Source organism: Myiozetetes cayanensis, unplaced genomic scaffold, assembly GCF_022539395.1.
Source record: "Myiozetetes cayanensis isolate MyiCay16 unplaced genomic scaffold, myiCay2020 scf17, whole genome shotgun sequence".
Taxonomy (NCBI): domain Eukaryota; kingdom Metazoa; phylum Chordata; class Aves; order Passeriformes; family Tyrannidae; genus Myiozetetes; species Myiozetetes cayanensis.
In genome coordinates, this window is record NW_026087378.1 from 11,208,790 (window position 1) to 11,221,497 (window position 12,708).

Consider the following 12,708-nt stretch of genomic DNA (forward strand, 5'->3'; position numbering starts at 1 on the left):
AACCCAAGGTGTTTTTTTCATGAGAGGGTGTTATAAAGCTCATTAATTTCTACAGACTTTTATGAAGACAGAGTATAACAGCAGAAATTAGATTAAACTTTATCCTTGGGAAAGAGTGTAATTAATTGTCTTGAAGAAATTATTAATGTTCCCCTGTTCTCTTCCACTGCAGGCACACCACACATCCCGAGTGGCAAGAGCATTTTGCACCTCTGAAAAACAACCAGCCAACATCTATAACGTTACGTGTTCTTTCTTCAAACCCTGTGACTGCAGCAGGATTTCACATGCCTTTCCCACCAGCGGCTCTTACTTGTCTGCCACCTCGGCGTGGGGGTTTGCCATTAATTCCTGTGAACCCACTGTCGGCTCCTGGGTTTAGCACGTGGGTTCAAGGCGAGAATGCAGCAGGTTGGGTGGGACAGAGCTGCTGCTTTTTGCTGTGATGTGCCAGTGCTGTTGCTGGTGTGGTGGAGGCTCCACCTGCAGCCGAGGAGCAAGTGGTGGTGGCTGTGCTGGGCTGAGGCTGAGCCTGGGCTGTAGGCACTCACCATGGAGCAGGATAAGTGCTCCAGGGCTCGGCTGTCCCACTGCTGGCTTGTGCTCTCATGGGGACAGTCGCTTGGGTGATGCCTTGCAAAATCCAGGTTAGGAAGCACAGGTCCGGCCCCCTCAGTTTTTTTCAGTATTCCCAAGAGTGATTCTCTGTGCATTTCCCTACTCAGGGATGTTCCTGGTGTGAGCAGCAGTCTGTGCTGGGGCCCTGCAGCTCCTCACTGGCTTCTGGCAGTGGAGGGAGGTAGAAACTTGTGGTGCCAAAGGGCTCCCTCTGCCGATTTCCTTCCAGGATTTTCTAACCACCAGGAGAGGCCATTTCAAGATTTGAAAAGCGTGGTTTATTTTATGAACTGGAGACGATTCTAAGGATGCATTTAGGCAAGACCATTTCCTGCAGAAATGGGCAACCTGTGCTTTTCCTGATGCACTTGCACGGTTCTCAAAGGCACGAGTATCACCCAGAGCATCTCAAGGCAGCCCCTGCACCAACCTCTCCTGGTGCTGACCTCCTTTCACCCCTCGCCTTTCCAGAAAGAAACAGAGCAGAGGCCTGAGCACCCATTTGCAGGATTTCCCTGTTTCAAGAGAATTCCCGTGTCTGCTGGAGAATTGCTGGGAGGAGATGTGCTCACAGAGCACAGCTGGCTCCCAGCTCATCCCTGCCTGCCACCTGGGACAACTCCTGGGCTGCCTCCGAGCATTGCCGAGCGCCTGCATCTCTGCTCCTGCCTTTGGCACGGGCAAAGCTTTGCTGCACATTGCACCCTGATTGATCCAAGCATCCCAAACAACAAACTTTGATCACTGGAAGCCAGTCCTACAATATTTACAAGTCTGAGAAATATTTACTGACTAACAGAGCTCTGGGGAACTGAAGATGACAACTTTCACTGGAGGAATTATGTGCCCATGTAGGGGGCACACGAGCTGCCTGACCTCACGCACAGCCAAAGATACAAGTTCAGATGATGGAGGCACGTAAATGCTTGTGGAGCCTGACCTCAGTGTACGGCTCCTCCTGGTCTGTAATGAAATAAGCCGGACCCGTTAACAGAGGAAAACAGAAGCAAAATAATTTTTTAATCTGATTTCTTCTGTCCTTCACCCAGGCAAGCAGCTTGAGGTCGTGACCCCTGAATGCCAGGTCCTTTGGAAGAGGGATGATGTCCTTCCAGGCAGCAGCTTTCATTTGTGGTATTAATCTGGCATTGATTTTCTCTCAATAAACATGAGATGCTGTTTCCTTAACCAAGATGAAATTCTTCTGCTGGAATGGCAGCGAGGATACACTGCTGCTGCCCCCCGACCTTGTCCTGCACACCCCCACACCTCTCCAGCTGTGCACACCCCATGGGGACACCCCTGTGCACAGGGACTGAGCACTCACCTCCATCCATGGCACCCACCTGCGCACACCCCGGGGCTGGGTCATTCCCACGAGTCATTCCCACTCATCCGAGTGCACGGAGAGCAAACAGGGGGTCCATGGGCACACCCTGAGCACAGGGATGTTGTGACCCAGGCACACACACGGGTACGTGCACAGCCACACTGACTGGGCACAGATGGACACGGCTGTGTGCACACACAGACACACAGAGACATATGGACAGGGAGAGAGGGAGGGACAGATGGAGCCAGGAATGCACACACACGCACACACACACACACACACGTGCACAGACCCACGCAGGCACCCACAGATGTATCTGTAGCTTTGTAGGGACATGGATGGGCATGAGTTTGCAGGCATGCATGGATAGGGATGAGCCAAGGATACAGGTATGTACAGTTATATGTGTAACACACAAATGTGCCCTTGTGCACACGTACATATGTCTGTCCACACATGTACAGTCACATACAGACACACACACACATACACACAGTCAAACTCACATGCAGTCACACAGTCACACAATCTTACACTGGCACACACACAACACACACACCATCTCACACGCACACACACTTAAAATCTCATACACACACAGAGTCTCACTGACATTCTCACACTCACATTCACACACACAGTCTCACACTCACAATCTCACACTCACACACCCACACTCACCCTCATACACACAATCTCACACACACTCTCACAGTCTCACACATTCACACAGTCTCACATTCACACGCACTTGCACTCCGACACACTCACACACGCACACTCACAATCTCACACATATTCACTCACACACACAGAGATACTCACACTCACAGTCTCACACTCACACACACAGACACACTCTCACACAAACACACGCACTCACACACTCACACACAGACACTCACACACAGTCTCACACACACACATACAATCTCACACTCACACACAGTCTCACACACACAGTCACACTCACACTCACACACACACACTCACACACACAAAATCTCTCACACAGTCTCACACTCACACTCACACAGACACACTCTCACACACACACACTTACACACTTACACACACACACACAGAGTCTCACACTCACACACACACACAGTCTCACACACACACACACACACACACACACACACAGAGTCTCACACTCACACACACACACAGTCTCACACACACACACTTACACACACACACACAGTCTCACACTCACACACTCACACTCACTCCCATTCTCTCCCTCTCCCCCCCGCCCCGCCGCACTCCCGCACTCTCCCGCACGGGGGCGCCCTCCGCCCGCTGCCGCCCCGCCCCTCGGCCCCGCCCCTCGGCCCTGCCCTCAGCCCCGCCCCGCCCCGCCCGCCCGCCCGGCGGGCCCGGCGCAGGCGCTGCGAGCGGGCGGTGCGGGCGGTGCGGGCGGTGCGGGCGGTGAGCCCCGCTCCGCTCCCGCTCCGCTCCCGCTCCGCTCCCGCGCCGCTCCGCCGGGGCCCCCCGGGGCCGCCGAGCCCGCGCCGCGCCCGGGACATGCGGCCGCCCCCGCCGGCGAGGAGGCGATGAGGCTCCGCAGCGGCACGGCGCTCACGCTGCTGCTCGGCTGCCTCTGCGCGCTGCTCTCGCTCTCCTGGTACGGCGCCTTCGGCGGGCACAAAGGTAAGGGGGGCTCGGCCGCCTCCGCGGGGGCCCGGCCGCCGCCCCGCCGCCGGGGAGGGGGTGCGGGGGTTTCGCCAGCCGCGCCCGGGGGTTCGGTGGGATCCGGACCCGCTGAGCATCCTGCGGGACCTGGGGGATCCCGGCGGGCAGGATCCTGCCGGAGCCTCAGGGATGTGGACCCGGCGGGACTCTGCGCGCCCCTGGCCCCCCCGGTACCCTCCCTGGTCGCCTCGGGACCGTGGCCCGTGGGACTCCCGGCGCGGAGTGCCCGCGCCCCTGCCCGTGTCCAGCTGGGCGGGAGGTGCCCGGACGGGTGTCCCCCTCTTCCCCACGGGTGCGCTCTGGCCCGAGGCGCCCATGGATGTTCGGAAAGCTGCGGGGTGACAAGGTCTGTCGTCCAGGTCGGGTTGTACTGGGCTTGGCTTTGGCGATGCTCTTCTTTACACTCCCATGTTTATGGCCGAAATCTCCATGGGTGATGGAACCCAGGAGGGTTAAATCTGTCTGGAGAGGTGGTGATGCCAGCAACTGGGGTGAGACCTGGGATGCTGGGGGTTCTATGGGCAAACTGGAAGTGAGGGGAGATCTGAGCAGCCCTGCCTTCCCTAAACAGGGCTCTTGAGTCCAGTTACTTCAGTGGATGTGGGACAGGTGTGAGGGCTGCGGCTTCAGCACTCAAATATCAATGCTGGCTTTGCACTGAGTAGGTGGCTGTAGAGCAGGGTTGCAGGGCTCTGTCCCACCGAGGCTGGGAAGAATGTCAAGCAGGTATCACCAGATGCTCACTGCTGGTTTTTCCTGACAATATAATAGTTGCTTTTCCCCACCCAGCTTCTCACTCAAGCAGGGCACCAGACTTATCCTGGCCTGGAGGACAACTCTGATAGTTGCTTCTGAATTGTGTATCTGTGCTGTGTAAGGGTGTGGTAATTGCTCAGCTCTTCCATTTCTTGCACTTTGAAAGGTCATTTAAGTGTGTGGTCTAACCAACCATCCCTTGATTCCCTCTTCCCACTTGCCATATAAACATCTCTCTCTGCTACAGGTGAGAAGCAGCTTTTGCTGAGTGTAAGCCGTGACTTGGTGGCTTTGCAATCCCGTGGCACACCATGCAGCTTGTGCATAGTGCAAAGCTGGTGTCAGGGCTGGGGCAGCTCTGGGTGGGGGAGGATTTTTGGCTCTGATGGTCAACACATCCAGCCCAGCCACTTCCCTGGCAGCAGGGCAGGAGAACTTGGGATGTGCCATTTCTCCCAGCAGCTTCGGGAGTCTGACGGGCGGCTGCTTGGACTGCCTCATTCATCACTGAAGGGCTTTCCTGTCATGCTTCTAACGTGGTTTAAATCCCACCAGAGCTGCCTCCCGCAGAGGTTTCGCTGACATGCTGTGTCAGGGTACTGGTGGATTGGTTTGCTTCTGCTGGGGGGATTTTTAACTGGCCAAAACGTTTGCACAGCCCGGTGTTGGTGTGTGCCCTTTCGGCAGGAAATGCTGGACCATGGTGGTTGTGCAGAGGCAGGAGAGCACTCTGAGAGCTGCTCTGTGGTTACCCCTGAGCAGCAGCTCTGCTCTGAGCTTCCTCCCATAAACGAAGTGCAAGCAGTGTGCAGTGCTGTGTGGGCTCCGAGCAGCCCCTCCAGGTTTCAGGGTGGCTATCCCTACTGGGCAGCCTGTCCTCCTTTGACTCACCTTTATTTTTAACCTGCTGCTCATGCACGTGCCTTGGGTCCCACTGTCCCCGTCCTTCTCGGCAGGGCCCTCCCTGGGGTGTGTGTTTCCCTCTGACAGCAGCACAGTGAGTTGCCCACAGGGATTGTACAACAGGTCACAGATAACGCGGTGGGGCTGTGTCAGCACGGCAGGTTTCCGGCTGTTATGGTCATTTACGTATCAGGCCGTTATTCAATACAGAGCTGGAGGAGACCTTGGGAGGTCATTCACTCCATCTCCTGCCCTACCCACGATGGTTGATAACCAACCCCTTCCTGACAGATGTTTGTCATATTCATTCTTAAAAAACTCCTGTGACAGAGATGCTCTAAGCTCCCCGGACAATCTGTTTGACATTTAGCAGCCCTGATATTGGATTTTTCCTATGATCTGAGCAGAAATGTCTTCTTCTTCAGTTTAGTTTTATGATTGCTCTTCTTTTCTCCATTTATTGGGCACAGGCAGAAAAGTTCCTTCTGTCCTTTGCAGGAGCCCAGTAGATATTTGGAAGTTGCTACTGTGTTTCCCTATACTAATATAGATTAAACCAGGCTGGTTCCTTTGATCACTCATTTTAGGTCATGTATTCTTGTTCTGCAGTTGTTCTTTGACTCTTTTGTGGACTCTCATCCATGGTGAGGAATGATGCTTAGCCTGTGATAAAGGACTGAAGTTGCTGCCATATTTTTGCTCAAAAGACTAAGGGATTACTTCACATCTTTTACGTGCAGTGATCCTGTTAATACATCCCCCTGATTGCTTTTTACTTTTGCCACAGGTGACTCATGTTTAATTTTTTTTTATCCCATTGACCTTTCAGCCATTCCATCCCAGAAGTTTTCCTGCTTTTTCATTCCTTATCTTGTATTTGCCTGGTTAATTATTCTTACCAAATTGCATTACCTCACACTTGTCCTTGTTGAACTGCATCCTTTTTTTTTTTTTTTTTTCAGACTGCTCCTTCTAAAGTGTCAGGATTGTTTTGGAGTCTGATCTTGTCCTCCTGCATGCTTGCAGTCCCTCTCAGCTTGGTGTAGCCTTCCAAGGCAATCATCATGTTTTCTCTGCCGTCAGCCAAGTGGTGGATGAAAACACTGAGTGGTATCGGAGCTGGGATGGGTTCCACTGGAACCTGCTCCCAGTCTGCGCTCAGAGAGCAGCAACCAGTTCACTGATGGTCTTCCCAGCAATGGTCCCCCTGCATCCCTCACTGTGTTATGGGAACGTCCTATTAGACACTGTCAGAGGTCTCTCTGAAATCTTTGCTGCTTCACCTTTTCCTGCAAGTCCCAGCACCCCATCTCAGAAAGAAATATGAGAGATTTTATGTGACTTGTTCTTGATAAACAGAGGTTATCTCTTGCTCAAGTTCTCCTTTTCTTCTAAGCACTTCAACTGAAGTTAAGCTGATTATTCTGTAATTTCCTGCCTCCTCCTTATTCCCATCCCAGTATTTTTCAAAGATAGGCTTTGTGTTTGCCAGTCCTCTGTAACATCAGCCATCCCCTGTGAGTGACTGGAGACAATTCCCAGTGATCCTGAGCTGCTCATGTTGTTGAGTTCTGGGGAAGGCTGGCAAGGTGTCCTCATTGCCTCCAGTGGGGAATAAAATGATATTAAAACACGTGTAGAGTATCGCAGAGCCTGCTTGTCTTCCCACTCTGTGTTGGGAGGACAAAACAATTAATCAAAAGAAAATAAACCAGGACAAACCATCTCTAGAGCTGCTTTTCCGTGACCAGCTCAGGGCTTGTTTACCTGCTAATGACGTTCTGCCGTGCTGTGGTTATTAGTAAAGTTTTGACCTCATGGTCTGCAAAAGCAGATGCTGCCTCTTTCCAATTATAAATGAGGTTTGAAATAGTCTGCTGGAGTGGGAAGAGAAGGGCAGCCTCAAATAGCACAGCCAGTCACCCAGGCGGCCGGTGTCCGGCATCACGGGGCGTTCGGAGGTGGACCCCGTGCTGTGCGTCATGGTGGTGGGTGATCTTGGGCAAAGTCTGATGTTCTCTCATTCCTGGTCCCAGGTTTAATAAATTGGAGTTTTTTTCTTTCCAATGACAAAAACTGTTCAGTCCTCATCCATAATGTTTGTTCTCATCTTGACGAGCTGACCAGCCATGTAGTGTTTATGCAGCCCTTCTCTTTGCCCCTTGCAACCCAGAGCCATAAATACTGCAGGATATTTCGGGTTTAAGTGTTTGTGTTTGGTTTTACATTGAATAGGAAATTCTAAACCTTGTGTTGAACATTTTAAGGAGATTCCCAGCATGCTGCCCCTTGGAAATGCTGCAGGCTGAAGCTGGGATTGCACCTCCTGAGTACAGCTGTGTAGCTCAGGGCAGGCTCTGTACTCATGTTGCCTGTGCAGGCTTCCCCTAATAAGTTTTTTCCCTCTCAAATTTTAATGATTTATAGTTACCCAGTGCCAACCAGCTCCAGGCTTCCACTGTAAAACCCCAACTGCAGGTACATCCATGCCTGCAGATTTGCCTGCAAAGTGGGGTTGTTTTTTGCGTGGGGGCTTCACACCCCTAAGATCAGTTGTGATTGTGTGGTGCTTTGGATGCTCATCCCAGGGGAACCTTTTTCCTGTGGACGTTGTGAAAGCTCTTCGGAGCAGATGTGCCAAGCTCCTTGAAGGACTCACCACTTGCATCCCGGTCAGGTATCTCGGGGCAGATCTGAGCACGGGGTCTCTCCCTTGACTTGTGGGCGTGGTGGGGAATGGGATGTGAGGTGGTTGGTGGTTTTGGGGCACTGGCTGCAGCGTGGACGTTGCTCTGGTGCAGCAGGGAAGGCTCGGGCAGCACCTCTGTAAAGAAGCATCTCTTGTTCTGTGCCGTGCACAGCGGGATGCTCCGCGCACAGCGGGATGCTCTGCTCGTGGCAGGATGCTCTGCTCGCTGGGGGTGTCCTTTGTGGGAAGCCAGCTTTGTCCCAGAGGAATGTTCCTCTGGGTGTGTTTACAAAGTCTTCTTATACAGTGCATAAAAGCCGTGAACGCTAATCCGCTCTGGAAGCAGCGGAGTCAAAGCTTGTGGTACCGCTAAATATGAGCCGTATCTTGCGGCATTTGGGGGTTCCCGCTGCTTTTTCATTTATGTGGCCTGCACCAGCTCGACTTCAGGTTTTTGTAGTTTCTTTGAGGTCTTAAGCACTGGTTGCAGCCAAACGGATGTGAGTGCAAGCCCTGGTTTGAGCTGGGGTCACTTCAGTGCAGTCCTTGGAAGTGTTTCCCAGGAGGAGAGAGGCCGACAGCAGACCCAGGGAGCGCTTCTGATGGCTGAGGAGGTGCGGGCAGGGACCTGGCTGAGGAACTGTGAAGTCTAGAAATCTGTCATTAAAAAGCATGGTGAATAAAAAGATGTACAGGAGCTTTTCTGAGAGCCTCTACTTGGCCTGTGTGGTGGTCAGCAGGCATTGTGTGGAATTGGCACCGGGAATGCAGCAGCATCTGCAAAATTATCCTGCCTATGATTTGACCAAATCCATCTCGAGAGCAAGGGGCACTGCGCAATCTGTTGATATGCATTTAGCAAAATAAATTTTTCATTGTCTGGAGACACCTTTATTTCTGGTTTTTATTTTTTTTGCAGTTTTTAGTAGGTATTTAAACAGGGCTCTTCAAGTGCCTTGAATGTGCACTTGTCCGTGTCCTGTTGCTGCTCCCACAGTAAGAGCTGCAGTTGTGTGATGGAGTTGAAGTTACTGGAAGTGGAAGGGGACTTTTCCTAACCTGTGTTCCTCAGAGTGGGAGGTTTGGATTTATGTCCTTGCTATGCTGTACCTCTCCCAGTCTTGTAAAAGTCAGCTGGCTGGTTTCATGCCTCAGTTCCCATCTGCTCTCTGGGGACAGTGACATCTCTTGTCACAGGGTTTGGGAGGACACAGCCAGGCTTCTGTGACAGCAGGGTCTGTGTCAGAGAGGAGCAGTCAGAGGAAGTTAACACACATCCCCCAATTAGATCAAGTACTTCTCTTGGTTTACTTCTGTTGCAGAACAAAACTCTATCTCATTTGCAATTCCCTTTGATTCATCTAAAACAAATAATTGATTTGTACTTACATCCTGAATGTTCATTGATTATTCACTTAGTGTTTAATGTAAAACACATCTATAGCTGGCTAGTTTAAGTGAAGCTGCCAGTCATCTCTAGAAAGCCTTGAAGCCACTAAGTAGTGGGGAAATTGCTTTAGCAATAGATGGATAAGGCTACTGCAGATAGGTTTGTGATATCCACAGTTCTCCCCATTCACAAAACCCAAACCAGTCACCAAAGGACCAGTTTTTCTGTTTGTGGTATAAAGAAACACAAACAAATACCCATCCTGGGATGCCTGGCTTGGCACCAGGGCTCTGCAGGAAACCCCTGCAGAGGTGAGGCTGAGCCACCTGCCTAGAAATATTTGGAAGTGATGCTTTTATATTTCAGGTGAAGATTTTCCACATAATTTTCGTGCTCATTTTAATGTTGAAGTTTTCTTTCCCGTGAGACAAAGCCCAAGAGGCTGGGGGGCCGGGTGGGTGAAGGGGGCTGCTGCGGTGGCAGAACTCACTGGGCAAATTAAAGGACTGTGGAAATTATTAAAATAATCAAAGGGCTCCAGCAGGGATGGGCAGGTTAGTGCTGTTAGTAGGAGAGGCTTTTCAGGGAGGGCTGATCAAGCATCTGCTTAATAGCTTCCTGATGCAGGCAGAGGATTGCTGTCTTCGATGGAGGAAAATACTTTGTTTCTGCCTTCTCCATTTGAATTACAGTGCAGGGGGCTTTTTATTCAGCAGTGGCCTTCTTGGGTTTATTTTTGAGCTCACATCAGGCTTCCCTTGCAGAGCAAGAAAATCTGGGAGTGGCAGATTCCTGTTTTAAATAATCTCCTTCTGCATTACTTGTGTCACTGGCCACTTCTCCTGCTGTTTTTGTCCAGGTGTCAAGACACATTTAAGTCTCCTGGATCAGTGCATTAGCATGGATGCATCTCTGATGCACAGAGACAACTCTGTAACTCCATCTTCCCTCCTGCCTGCCCCTGCCTTGGAGTGCCTCTCCCAGTACTTAAATATTCTATCCCTTCTGTGCTGTGTACAGGATAAATACTTACCTAAAGGTTAATCTGTATTTTGAAGTGACTCGACATGCACACGAAAATGTCTTGTGCAAGGTGTTTTCATTTCTGCTTATATTAAAGTGGACAGCAGTAGCATTAACATGTAAATTGTTAGGCTTTAAAGAAGCTTTGGGCAAAAATTAATCTCCACCTGTCTTTTATGTTCATGATGAGTTTTGTTGTGTTGCAGTGTCCCTTTACTTGTGACTATAATTGTTGCTCTGGTGGTTTAGGAGTTGTTGGTAGTGGGATGGATGCTGAACTGGGGGAAGAACACGGTGTTGAACTGTGTCAGTGCTGCTGCCTGGTCCATGCCTGTTCCTCAGTGAGTTTTTAGACCATCCTAATCATGTTTTCAAGTCTGCCTTAGAGCCCTTCGGTTTTTCTTTCTCTCCCTGTGATGGCAAGAGCTTTCTGGAAGGTTTAAGCTGGAGACCCTTTTTTTGTCAGTCGCTACTTGTACTTAGGCAGCAATGAATCCTCTGTGCATTGTCACTGTTCTGAGGAATGTCAGGGCTTAGGCAGGAGGCCTGTGCTACCAAAAGGTTGTGTAGCCTTCATGAGCTCTTGTAAATAATCAAAGAAACACTTCTAATGCTGAGAAATGAGCTGCTTAAGATCTGTGTGATAACACTAAATTCCTCTGCACCCTAGTTTATTGAAAGCGTAGTAATGAGACCAACCCTGCCAGCAGCAAGAACTTCACACAGAAGAAACTGGTGAAGTTTTCTGAGGGAGAACTAAATTTCTTTATTCCTCCTCAAAAGACAGATGTCAGGGGAGCAGAGCTGCTGTGCAGTGTCCCCGAGGCATGTCCCCATGTGAAGAGCAAGAGCAGTGTTTGACCAATGCTTTGCTGGGTGAATGGATGGACCTGGGTGGTGGTTGAACTCTCCCAGACTCACCCACTGCCACAGACAAGTACCTGTCAAATGAATTATTCAGTTAATGCTGGTGAAAACAGTGTGGTGGTCTCCCCTCCCTCTGCTTTGTGCCCTGACTGTGATCTTTTATTTGATCTTGCTTTTCATGTTTTTAACTATTCCTTTTTCGTGTCATCTCTCATCGCGCTCTCTGGAGCTGGCTTTGATATCTTTGCTCTTTGTCTTCTATTTCGCTCAGTTTCCCTCCCTTTCTTCTTCCTTTGATGTTGCAGAAAATGACCAGGATGGACATCTTCCCACACGTCTTCCTTGTCTTAATCTTGTCCAGTTCAAGTTATCCACTATTTGAAGAACTTTACCAGATACTCACCCAATAGTGTGGCTTTGTTAACTCCAAGCAGTGATTTTGGGTAGAAGCTGGTTGGGCTGCCTGAGGAGGAGATGGTGCCGCTCGTTGCACTGGGTGTCAGGGGTTGTTCTGGGTCCACCTGGGTCACAGGAGTGGTGGTGAGGCAGGATAGAGCCCCCCAGGACAAACCCTCCTGGTTCCAGAGTGGTGGTAGGCCCTGGGGGTTGTTTCCACAGGTGTCTTGTTGGGTGGCTGGTGCCGATGGGGCAGCAGGAGCTCATCCAGCACCTCAGCTTTGAACATTGAACACTGAAGAAAAAACAGAAATTGTGTTCAAAAGGAGATTAATTTGCTGACTTTGAGGAGCAAGAAATATTTAGGAAAGAAACTGGAAGTGCAGATTCTGGCTGAGCACAAGCTTCATCATTAGATGGCTGAAATTCTCCACTCTGTCGTGCCAGTGAATCTGCATGAAACATGTATTTTCCCCGAGCTGAAGGGCTGACCTGGGTGGGGGAGATAAGTACCCAGAGTGGTGGATGAGCATAATTAGGACATGGATTGTGGGTTGGCTCCATATAGATGAGTTTGTGTTTCGTTAATGTCTGGTTCCACCCTGTCTGTCTGTTTTATTGGATTAATTTATTACTTTCTGAAAGTGCCTCTCCAGTGAGCTAAAATATCTATTTACTGGAAGTATTTGGTTACCATGAAAAAGTGTATTTGGCATGTGTTTGGCAAATATTAACTACTTTCTTCTGTTTCTTTTGCAATTTAATCTTCTATTTATCTTGGGTATTGATTGCTGAGGCCTTGGTAATTATTTGCTGATTTTGGAAATAATGATTTTAGAAGCTCGGATTACTTTTGTAATATTAATCATTACCATGGTGTGCTTGCCTGAAAGGATGGGAACTCCCTGACAGCTCCAGTTGCAGGGTGGACATTAACTGTCTGAAACTATGCCGCCATCTTAAAATAACAAAATCATTACTGGCGCTTTGTTCCTGAAACTAAGCAGATATTTGCAGGGATGCGAACCTGGCAGT

General features: G+C 50.2%; 1 protein-coding gene across 1 annotated transcript in view; it reads left to right on the plus strand.

Annotated features, from left to right (window-relative positions):
* The first annotated feature begins 3,441 nt into the window (after positions 1–3,441).
* The window catches only part of MGAT4B (alpha-1,3-mannosyl-glycoprotein 4-beta-N-acetylglucosaminyltransferase B), a 50,463-nt gene continuing 41,196 nt past the window's right edge, over positions 3,442–12,708 (plus strand). Inside the window, exon 1 of the mRNA XM_050311948.1 lies at positions 3,442–3,607. Coding sequence (XP_050167905.1) covers positions 3,511–3,607 — 97 coding nt within the window. The 5' untranslated portion in view covers positions 3,442–3,510. The remainder of the gene's footprint in view (positions 3,608–12,708) is intronic.